This window comes from Pezoporus flaviventris, unplaced genomic scaffold, assembly GCF_033815535.1.
Source record: "Pezoporus flaviventris isolate CSIRO_AGI_PZ_B2104156 unplaced genomic scaffold, CSIRO_AGI_Pfla_v1 ptg000007l, whole genome shotgun sequence".
In the NCBI taxonomy this organism is placed as follows: Eukaryota; Metazoa; Chordata; class Aves; order Psittaciformes; family Psittacidae; genus Pezoporus; species Pezoporus flaviventris.
This window is the reverse complement of record NW_026892555.1, coordinates 93,580,668-93,593,195: the sequence shown is the minus strand read 5'-3', so window position 1 is coordinate 93,593,195 and position 12,528 is coordinate 93,580,668. Positions and strand designations below refer to the sequence as shown.

The following is a 12,528-nucleotide window of genomic DNA, read 5'->3' as shown; positions in this document are numbered from 1 at the left end:
TTTTTTTCCAGAAGTAAACTAATACTCCTTTTTGCAGTATGTATTAGAAACACATATTGGGAAGTTGCTTAAAAAGGTGACTGCTTATTGCAACAGCACACTGCATCTTTAAATAACTCTTCATCTCATTCATACTTCATGATAATAAAAGCTTGACAATTAATTAAAGCATAGAGAGGTGCACACAACAGGCGAGTAGGACTGTCACACTACCTTGTCGTGTTCAGAAACATGCTTGAGTGAACTGGATTGCTAGATTCACCCATACCATGCATATGTTCACCCCCTCAGAAATGAAAATCTCATACAATAAAGAAGAATTGATAGTTTCTGTGCAGAAGGAAGTCACGGAATGAAGGCACAGCCCACCAGAGTTCAGCTGCACTGAGACAGAGGAGTGCCAGGAAGCCTCCCTATTGTTTCTCTCTATTTCAAACAAGGAAGTACACTATCTAAGATAGCATCTGATTTAGCATGTTACAGTAGAAGAAAAATAGTGGGAAGTTTTAATCAAAATCTAAACCTTTATGCAAGTGCTACCTCTTTCTCTGAGCCGAGGTAATTTTCATAGCAAAACAGAAAAAACATATTCTAAATCATAATGACAAAATTGCATCATAGAATTTGCATTCTTCAATACTCCTTGCACATTTAACATAACTAAAGTAATTGAATTTGAAGACTGGGTAGAAGAGATTTTATATCTTTTCCTCAATTTATAATAGTACAGAAACCCAAAGCCAATATTGTTATGTGTATAATTTTATTAAAGTTCTGAGAACACATTGTATGTCCTTTTTCTCATTTTTAAAGAATAATCACCTCAAAAAAACCAACAAACTTTTTTTAAAGCAAATGCCAAAGCCTAATGAAGATTACGTAGATGATGTTGCAAAGCACAGTGAATGTGACAGCTCCTCTATCAAAGAAAACAAAAGGGTTTATGCAACTAAACTAGAATCTTTCAGAACAGCAAGGAGAGTAGTTGGTAGAACCTTACTTATTATAATAGAAATAACTAGGAAAGTGAGATCATATCTCAGTGAAGGCAGAAATGTTCCAAGATGGCACGGTTTGCTATGCAAGCTATAGATTTGACAATAGCTTCTACCTCAATGACTTGCACTTGAAGCTAAAATTCCCACTTTATTTAGCAAAAATGCTGCTTCGCATATATGTACTACCCGTTCTTCAAACAAACCACTCAAAGGTGATTTTTATGTTCTGCTAGTGATCCACAAATGAAGTAATCCACAGCTCCAAAAGTCTGCTAGGATGAGACAGTATTATAAGTACTTGACAGACAACCTGACACTCAGCACGAAATTGAGTGCGGATCTGTCTGTATTTAAATGCTATTAATTCTTGTGATACCTAATAAGCAAGAGAAACATTCATATGAGCAAAGCATAATTAAGGTACGGATAACATGCACAACTTTAACCCCTTTTTGGAACATAATTTTTATGCACAAATTATTAAATACAGCAGAAGACTAGACACCTGCATAAAATATTCTATCTTGACGGACAACTGAATCTTGCATAAATAAAAGCAATTCTTTCTCTGTTTCCCAAAGCATTTTTCTACTAGTGTTACAAAGAAAGGACCTTCATTCCCACTACCACAAATATTTCCTTCTACACTACCTGGGAGCAAACCTTTATTTTTCATCAAAGTTCTAAATACAATAAAATTAATGTTTTTGAGAACACCTTAGATTTGTAAATACAACAGAAAAACCCTCAGGAAGGTTAAGATGAGTTCTTATTCTGACATTGATTAAGCCAAATTATATTCCAGAACCTAGAAGCCAACATGTCACGAAGCATTTCTGGACATTAGGATCTGCTGAGTCTGAGATCTTCAAAATCTGGATTAGAAAAAGTGGTGTGACAAAACATATTGCAAAGCATAGCAGAGATTCATCCCTTTCCTAACCTCATAATATTCACATATACATTCACTCTGGGATGAGTTAACCTCTGACAAAGTTCCCATGACGCTATACCTTAAGGAGTAATTTCAAGATGTACTACATTTGGAAACCCCAAAGACAACACTTTAAGAGGAATAACAGGAAAGACAGTATTTTAGTACCACCACCCCCCACCCCCCCAAAAAAAAAGCAACACACAGTGTAAGCAAAGATGCACACACAGCTTCCACAGATGAAAAATACCAAAGGAAATAGCGAGCATCCCTTCCCATTCACCCCCCTTTTTCAGGAGCCCAGATGCAACCGCCCCTCTCATCCTCTCCTTAGTATCTGAGATATCTTTCAATTTTACTGCTAGCAAGACAAATACAGTTTGCATAGAGAGAACTATGTAATTACAGCAAGGCAAAGTTGCATGGTCCACCGACTACAAAACACTACAGGACTCTCAGTAATAAGAGGTCAGGGGCTTAACTATTCATTTATTTAAATGTCTGCCACAGTTTTCATTTTTTCTGGTCAAATCAGTAGATTTTAATTGGGGCTTTCAAACATAGCAGTCTATGAAAATGACAAAAATAATACTAGAAACACAGGAAATACATGCCTTCCAGGCTTTTTAATTCCTGAAATCATGCTGCCCTTTTATTTGCCATTGAAGAACATGTGCATATTATTCCCTTCTTAAACGCATTTCAAATCAGCTAACTCTCTAGCTTATTCAAAACTTGAGCTTATGCACAATGCTCAAAAACATTCAGTGCACTCAGAGGAAAAAAGAACAATATGGAAAAGAGAAAAGCAAATTAGTAGTTTTACTGTAATACGTATCTATGTGCTGTGGCAGGTCACATTTGAGGAAGCCATCTGCAGGGTATCAGCTTCAATGAGGTTAAGGAACATAAACACCAAGCTGACATGAAAAATCAAAGCAAAAGAGCAAAAAAATACTATTGCGACTTGCAGTACACTTGGCACACCTTACGCATTTAAAGACACTGCCGCTACGCAGACTCCATCTCAATGGCTGGTGTATCACTCAAATGTCCTGAATTAATAACGGAGATAAAGCCCACACAGATGGCATATGGTATGGTTTGAGACAGACTCATTTTGACAGGTGACAAAGATGACTACTCATCTAGTCATGTGAAATTAAGCACTTACGGGAATGGCAGGTGTGAACTGCCTCCTTTATACAGATTTGGAAGCATCCCATCATTCACAGAAAGTGCTGTACTAAAATCCCAGAAAACTCTGGAAGTACAGTTAATGTTAAATCTGCGAGGTAAACTAAGGCTGAAATGCAAGCCACTGACCCATCCCAGTCTGGATGATTCCTGTTTGATTTGGACAGAACCCTAGATACTGAACAAGAAAATGAAGTTAAAAACTCAAGTAAAAGTTAAATATATTCAAGGCAAATATTATTCTCTATGCTGCCAGCATTAACTTATTTCAACCTGCTATACATTTACCCTTATTTTCTACTTTTTGGACTAACGCGCATTCAGTGTTTACTACTACTGTTTTAATGGCTTTTTTTCCAACCTTCTCTCTCCACCAGTCACTACAAGTGGATGTAAAACACTCTCACTAGAAGAACAGCTATGAAGTTGATAATATGATTGTAGAATGCCTGGAGATTACTTACAAAGCAGGATGTATACCATATGTACTTTTGGTATATGTTGATACTATAGGACAATAACATCTTTGCTACCTGGCAGTCTAATTCAACAGTCACTCTGTGCTAAGTCATATGGGTAAGAATACCCAAGGTAACTACACATATGCATTTATTGCAGGTTTTGCTAGAACTATAAATATTTACTAGGACTATAAAATGGACCCCAACCTTTTCTTTCACCTTTAGCATTTTATAAAATAAATTTTTCAAAAAAGAGCTAACACATTTCCCCCTGATCATAGTTCATGTCCATTTAACAAAAATTTTCTGCTGTGTAGATAAAACTCCAAGTTTTTGTCAACGCCATGTGGAATCGACATATTACGAGAGAACAGACACTGGACAAGACACATATCTCAAAACTTCAAATAAGGAAGGTATACGCTTTATGATGTATACATTCAAACATACTGCTAAGACTGTGAGAGTGCACTTTGGGAAATGCAATATTATCTCGATTGGTTGGCCAGATTTTCTCTCAGAGAAAACTGAGGATGCCTTCTGCAGCTAAACTGCAAACTCCAATTTCTTTCTCAGTCTTAGTACCATGACCAAGAGAAATAATGTTGGGGTCTCGGGTCCTTCATTTCTTTTAAATACACCACATAAACCTCTCTGTCATAACAACAAACCTCATGCAGAAGAAGTCATGCTAGCACTGCATGTGTACAAATTAAAGTGTTGATTGAAAGCAGCAGTGAAACTATGAAGTGCAAGTTCCCTCTTTCCTGGCCACAGGTTTGTTCAGTCTGCTGGGTAACTCCAGGGTGGACAAACTAAATTCACTTCCAAGGAAATCAGAGCACTGCCCATGCATACACAGTGAATGTGCTCCAAGCCCTCTGTCAGAACACAGGGATTCAAACCAATGATCTCTCTTTAAAACAGCTTTCTACCATGGGTAGTTTGAAAGTTACATTTTTTTGAAGACTCCAAAATGCACATAATATAGATAGAGTGGCTTCACTACCAAATTCTGCAATTTCCTGATCTGCTCTTCTAGTTTCATTTAACTCACTAATGTAATTACAAACTTCATCTGCAGCTGAAGAAAACAGCAAATAAAAAGATCAGTTATTTTAGATTATACCCTGAATAACTGTGATAAAAGTTCTTTTTCTAATGACTTAGCTCAGTATGCAACATATCAAAGCGTTCAATCTTTTGCATGGCAATAAAACACTGCAAGGTTCCAAATATTTCCTTCTTTGCAAATAAGAAGGCCCAACTGAATGCAGAATTTACCGTTTGAAAACACATGGTTGCTTCTCACCCCAAAACTGTTCATGCTACATACATCTGTAAGTACGTAAGGCACTATTACCCCCATATTTCCTGAATAAAATCCTAACAGGATTGAATTGTCAGACCATGCCACATGAGCATAATTATGATTTTAATGAGATTAACAGCCTCCCCTGAAATGACAAACATCTTTAAGGACAGAACAGCATTTACCCCACAGTAGTACCTGAAGGCACTGGGTATACTCAGTATTTTAAACTCAATATTTTAAATCATATGAAAACTTAAACTGACTCCCTACCTATAATAAACCTGAGTTTGAACAACCACTGGCCCAGGCCCCCAAATCTACCAAGCTGTCCAGCATGAGAGCCTCAAGGCCAGCTACAGCACCCACACCTTTCCTTTGGCCCCTCCTCTCCTCTAGTCCCATCCCTGTGACTAGCTTCCCAACCCAAGGGAGCTTTCTTCTTCTTTCTCCTCCTCCCCTTGTGCTGGCCTCCAGCATGAGGAGAACAGCAGAGTTGTTAGCAAGTGGATACTAAGAGACTGATTCTCAGATACCTCGTTCTGATATGCGGCATTTTCTGTACCTCCATTGTTATTTCCTGGGAACTTGTGAGAGTAGGCACTATATTAATGAGCCAAAAGATTCACAGGGCCAAAGCCCAGCCAAACACCTGGGCATACAGTACAAAGGAAACATTACAGACAGCTTAAACAGATCTCTGATCATAATCCAATGCTGAAAATATCAGATTTTCAAAAAAAATACATTATTGGAACAGTTTCTTCCTTTTCATTGGATATAACTAACACATGATTAGTACATTTTCCCATGCAAAATCTTTTCGCTGAAAGTCAAACAACATCCTAGTTAGCAACATGTCTTCTAAACATGATGAAACGCAGCACGTTTTTAAACAAAGATGTTTGCAACTAATAACAGATTAATACCTTTCTTAGGAGACAACTACATCTGGATTTTATCCTTATCAACTGACATGAAGGTTTATCAATTCCTCATTTCATTTATTTTGTTACTTTTTAAACAAGTCATAGTTTTACCCTTTCCTCAGCCCAAAAGTTAAAAGCACATTCCCCATAAAATGTTTATTTTGTCTGGTGAAAATGTATACAGGAGACTGCTTACATCCCCTTGCTATCTTTCAGATACAAGTCTGGTAAGCTTGGAAGAGAGGACTAGACAAAAATGAAGAAGGTTAAGTTTTTACAAATTTAGCTTGACAAATTGTCAAAATTATTTCACCAAATTACAAGCTCAGAAATTCTTGGTCATACATGAAACACAGAAATTTGATTAAATGATCTTTAGAAACCATCATATAAACTGAAAATTGTATGAAACACTGCAGAAGCCAAGCAACAGCAGATGTTGCTATTGTACAAGAAAGCTGGTGTACACATAATGCATGTTCTGCACAGCGACGTTCAATGCATTTTCAATAGGCTTTCATGAATTCCTCTGCCATCACACTTAAAGGTCCATTTTTAAAGAGATTAGAATACTTTTCCTGAATATGAGTCAGGTCAAAGAGAGTCTGACCCAGAGCACTTTCTGGAAAATTTAGATATGGGAAGATTAGAGATCATAAATCAAAACCTTTTACAGATTTGTGGCATGCTCACTCACTAAGATGGTTACCGATTGAAAGAAACCAATATACTTTCCACCTTCCTTAGATTATATAAAATTATGACTACTGCAGTGTCCTTTAGTTGGGTAGAATAGCTGCTTATTTCCAGCAGCTGATTATTTTTTTTTTTAAAGAGTGCTGGGGGAGGGGGAGGCAGAAAAAAAAGCTTCTGATAGTACTCATAAGATGAGCAGCAGTGACAAAAAAGGCAGTCTATGCCAAAACACTTTTAATAATGAGAGTTACAAATGAAAGCAAAGACACTAACTGTGAAAATTGCTAAAAGCTTGATTCGCTTCTGTACAAGAGGCTGAAAAACGTTCAAATAACGAAACTTGCAACAGATATCAGAGCTTGAGACAGAATGCAAATCTCTAAAAACCACAACAAAACCACTTCCTAAAGATTTCTGTTCAGTGTGTTGTTAAAACTCTATCATAGTGAAGGGTATGTTAAAACAAAGAATAAATTAGCAGCCCAGGAGATTTCCTGCAATCTTCTGCAGCTTGTATTCTTTAGCTGGTGAAGTGAACAAACTGCTTACTCCTATCAAGATGAGATTCCTCTAGCCTGTGCACTTCAATAGGGAAAGGTACAATTATGCCTCTCTGGTGAGAAAATACTGTCCTTGACATCTCAAGAAAATGTAAGTGCGCTCATTAATTCTATAATATCTTTGGAAAATCAGCACAGATGCCAGCTATTGTTCTGGATATTGCGCATGGTTACAAAATTTACCTTAAGCTATATCCTTCCCTGCTCCTTCTATAAACAGTTCCTATGAATTCCACTAAATTAATTTGGTGACAGAATCCAGGCAAACCTATCTTTGAGACAAAGCTCTCACTTCCTGCTCTTCATACATACAATATCGTTTCAAATCCACTGTTGCACACTTTTGTGCTTCTAATCTCATTGAACTACTTTGTTACTTTTTGTTTAAATCACAGATACACACTTAGAATTTCCATTTCCTATCATGGAAGATCTACAGACTTTCAGAATACCATCTGACATAGGATAATGAATATGTCACTGAGTGAGACTAGCACATAGTGTTTTTTGGAAATACTTGACTGAGGTATAGCAGGAAGACAAATTTAACCCCATTGCCCATCACCTACTAATGATGTTTCCTTTAGTTCTTGAAAACACTAGACATATAAATGCAACATCACTATAATAAAGTTCCACTGGTCAGAAACCCCAGTAATATTATTATTTCAAAATTATTTTAATATCTTATCTCAGTAAGTTGCGGTGTCAGGAAAACTGCTTAACACTACTAGTCTAACTATAAATTTACTTGAAGCCCATAAATGATTATCTTTTCTTTCTTACCTCCAGATGCTCTAAAATATAGGGAGGGTTCGTCATGCCAAGCCTCAGCATAGCTCCCTCAGGAATAGCTTCAACCAGCTTCCACAGAAGCGTAGGGAGGTCTGTGCCAATGTCTCTGCCATAAGCCCCTGTGTCTTCACTGGTCAGCCATATCTCACAAACACCCTCTGTGAATAAAAGAAAGAGATAATTAACAAATCTGGTTTAGAGCTGTTTATTTTATCATACAGCTGCTCACTCTTTTTAATGCAGTATTTCACAAGGCTATTATGCAGCCAGACTGGGTATTCAATTGCAAAGGGGAGGGAAGGAGAAGGAAGGCTTATCCCATGGGTAGCAGTGGGTTATTAAGTTCATTTTATGAGCACAAGAGTGCTACAACAATGCTGTAAATTATCATTGCTGTAGAATGATTAACATTCACAGCCAATAACTAATTCTGTGCTGCCTCTACAGCAAGTCAGTCAAGTTCAGTACTTTGCTCTATTGAGGCTAATCCACTAAATTCTACAAGTGACATTAACCAAGAAACAGTTTGCATTAATGGTTGTTACTAACAGTTAACATACTGAGTGGTAAGCTTCTAATAAGCAAAAGTAGCTCTAAAGCACAGTGATTAACATTCTTCCTGTAATAACCATTGAAAAAATCCCCACCTTGTATTCTTTAAATTATACAATTAGCAATGCAATATTAAGGCTGTATTGAAAATGTTTGTGACCACTGCATGACTGTTATAGTGTGGAAAAACTGTTTCCTGGCAGTTAATACTTCATTTTCCATCATGAGGGCCTTAGGAAGTAGTATATTTGATTTATACTGTAAATAGTGACCTTGAACACTGATATTTGGTAATAATATCCTACTGCTCAAAGAGGGGAAAGATTGCACCACCCTTTAATAACAGTTGAAGGCAGCAAGGTTCCATGCAGTCACTTCTGTAAGTCAGCTGAGCTTCCATCCTTCCTGCAGTGCAATCCATCCTCCCCTTCCTCACTGCCCCAAAGCAAGAAAAAAGCCATGAAAAGCAGTGTGGGTGGAAGACTCCTCTGATTCCCAGTGAGATGAGACACCATTAACTCAGTGAAGAGTTAAAATTGTAACACCAATGATGAAACGGTAAAGAAAACATCCAAACACTAGAAGATGCATACTTCATCAAGGCACTGCTTGGACCAGCAGAAAGTTTATCACAAAATGTACCTGTTTACATTACAAATAGTTAGAATGAGGAAAACAAATGTACACAGACTCTAATCACATAAAATCTAATAAACCTAGAAAATGGAAGTTTTACAAAAATGTAAACTCAAGACTGCCTCTCAAACTCAGACTATATAAAGGCTGACAGCAGGCTATGCTGAGCACCAAAATTACTTGTTCAGAAAGATTTTCAAGGTAATTTATTATATAGAATAGTAACAATACTAAGAATACTTCAAAATTAAAGGTAAACCAAGAAATTAATGACTTCTTAGGTTTTACTTCAAGAATAAGTTAGTGAGAGAGATCTACAATTCTATTCTTATGAGAAAGATGGTGGAAGTTCTTGAAGTTCTCTGGTTATCCACCTTGCAGTCACAACCTTGTAGTCACACTCAAACTGAGCTCCTCCGTGCCTGATCAGGTATGCAGAATCTGCTAGCAGCATACAATCAACTTTGTATTACACTGTAGTTGTGCACATTTTTGGAATTCACCTCACCACAGGCAGTATTACACCATGACACATGTGCTAGGGTTTGCTGCTTGTCCTACATTTTCCTAAGATACAAACAAAAAAAAAAGTAATGAATTATGTATGCCACATTTTAAAAATAAGAGAAATATAATGAATCTCAAGAATGTCTCATGTCCCATTGCCTTCTTCCCTATATGAGGTTCCAATAGCCATTAAGACACTGCAAAACAGAGTAATTAACCTGCTGAATTTCTTAGTGAAGCGGAGTAATTTCTACTTTTAAGCTTTCAACCTAACTAGTTGCTTGTTTTTTCGTTGTGGTGGTTTGTGGGTTTTTTTGCTTGTTTTGTTTTTGTTGTCCATCCCCATGCCCCCCCCCCCCCCCCCAAGGCTAATGGAATACTGCCTCACAGTTACCATATGAACATTGGGGGGGGGGAAGAGAGAGAATAAATCACTAGCTACGAATGGAATAACATTCCTGTGGAAAACAACAGTGGGCTTTTAAAGCTGCATAGGTGGGGACCATTAGCCCCCTGGTGGGCTGAAACTTCAAATTAAAATCACAAGAGGAAGCAGCTGTAATAGTAAATCGGCAACAACAGGAATAACCATCTCATCTGCTCTCCGATCAGGGTGTTGAACAGCAAGCAATGGGAATAATTCATGCTGAGCCAAGGATGTAGTCTTAATATGGGGGGGGGTGGACACCTGTATTTTAGTCAAAAGTTCATGTCCCAGTTTTAGCCTGGCAAAATGTTACCTGCGAATACTGAATATTGCTGTCAGCACTGAGTATTTACAAGTGAAGTAAATTAACTTTGTATACAACTGTACATCACAGATGTTTGCTGTTAACTATTAGGCTGTTCATTCTAACCCTTTGCATCCTGAGTTTAGAAGACTAAACTTACACCAGGTAAGAGGAGAAAACAACAAACCTCTCTAACAGGATTAATAAAGTGAATCAATACTTCCTACTTTTACTCAACCCTTTTCCTCTCCAAACTCCAGCCCTATATAGTAACCTTTTTAAATTCACTGTGTTTTTTTTTCTTTCTCTTGCAATGAATGTCACTCGATCATTCACCATTCTGTTACTGGGTAATTCTGGTGCTAATAAAAGCAAGCTGATTTTGTAAATGAGAAAATTGATCCAAACTGCAGAGTTTGGATGTGCAAATTCAGAGCATTTGTTACACTATTAAGGCCAATTATCATTATATTCAAGTAATTACAAGCCTGCCTTTGGTCACAGCTCGTAGTTTATTTCTCACTCAGCCATCACTACCCAGCACAAAAGACTGCTGCCTCAACTGCTGGCTTCTGATCTCTGCTCTGCTGTAATTGGAGATGACTGAGAATGAAAAATGTTGGGAAAAGAATGGGTTCTTGTACATGAAGGAGGTTCTGAAGTTATTCCTTCTCCAATGTCTCAACATAATGAATACTTATTGAAGATTATGACATGGGTTTTAACTTTTTGTGGGGTAGTCTAAACAATCCTTGTCATAAATAAGACAAGAAATCCTACAGTTATCATTTTACAAGATACGTTCATTTCTGCTTTAGAGATCACTCGAAATGATTCATTTCTTTAATAAAAAAATTCTAGTGCTATTTATTTCACTTTGTCATCAAGCCACTATTGTAAACACTGTCTTCAGCAGTAGCAAACATCTTTTAAATTGAAGGGAAATCTACTCCACCTGAAAAATGAATTTACTTCAATCCACAAAAGCATCTGAAGATGTAAAATATCAAACACTAATCCTTTGAAATTCTGTTTGTTAACCTGTCATACCTTCGTACAAATGAAATTCAATCTCAAAATCCCCTTTTTTTTTCCTTCCCTTCTCATTCTTCTCTTTCCTGTGAGTTCCTAATGCGAACAGGAGTGGCTTCTCCAGCAGCACAACTCTCTGCAGGCTGCCTCAGTGGGAGGCCCGCAGTTCTGACCTTCTCAGTAGCTCACATATGCTTATCAATAACCACCTGACCTCCTTGCTAGCCCTTCTCCAATGGTGAATTCTTACAGCAGACTGCAGTGCTGTAGAGACCACAGAAATACCCCTCCCACTGCACCACAGAAATCTTAAAGACCATTTAAGGGGAAGCCTGACTTTAAATGCTTGTCAAAAACTGCTCGCAGACTGAAGGACAACCAATCTGACCCTGCCACTCCTGATCATAACCTTAGAATCAAAAAAATATATTAAAAAAAAAAAATCAGATCCTAAGATGGAAAGGCTTGAAGAAATGAAATTCATTGTAAATGCGCTTATTGCTCAGAATTAGCTTACCCTACCTAAATTTATTTTCTATTCAATTATTTGAGTTTCTCATTAGTTATTCAGCATGGATTTTACAGGCACTGTTTTCATATTTCATGCAGTGCATGTGCTAAATTACTTTACTGAATGAGTGCCTTAAATGAGAAATTGTGAAAATGTGTACACACTGTATCAACCTGAATATAATCAAGTTTAAATAGAAATTGAGATTTGGAGGAATCAAACTCCTCCTACACTTTTGAAGTACTCTGCAAGCATTGATTCACCATGTAAGAGTCCAGGCCTCCTCTCAAGACAGACTGTTCAACCACGTGGATCACTACTGAAAGATTCCATTGCGGGGATTGCCTGAAAGAGTAAATCAAACTGGGAGCAGCTCACTGGTACTAACAGGGGAGGTTTTGAAGGATTAGTTTTCAGTTTACCAAGAATTCCCTACTTAAACTGTATACACACGGCTTCTAGAGGACAGAGAATGGAGTTATGCACAATCCCGTACAAATGCACCCTGTCCCAGTCTCAGAAAGTAACTCACACCTGACTGTCACAATTAGAAACTTCAGGCAGGTGACAAAACAAGCAGACTGAAGGAAAAAGACAGGTCTAGGTGCAGAGCTGGTGAAGGAATCAAGATGTCAGGCTATACTCTGTACTTTGGAAAGTGTGGGTCAGCTTATAAT

At 37.5% G+C, this 12,528-nt stretch overlaps 1 protein-coding gene across 2 annotated transcripts in view; it reads right to left on the bottom strand.

The window, feature by feature from the left end:
- CDKAL1 (CDK5 regulatory subunit associated protein 1 like 1) overlaps nt 1-12,528 on the bottom strand; it is a 390,319-nt gene that overhangs the window by 145,755 nt on the left and 232,036 nt on the right. For both annotated transcript variants that reach the window (XM_061449582.1, XM_061449583.1), the window contains exon 10: nt 7,874-8,040. In XM_061449582.1, the coding sequence (XP_061305566.1) occupies nt 7,874-8,040 (167 nt within the window). The remainder of the gene's footprint in view (nt 1-7,873; nt 8,041-12,528) is intronic.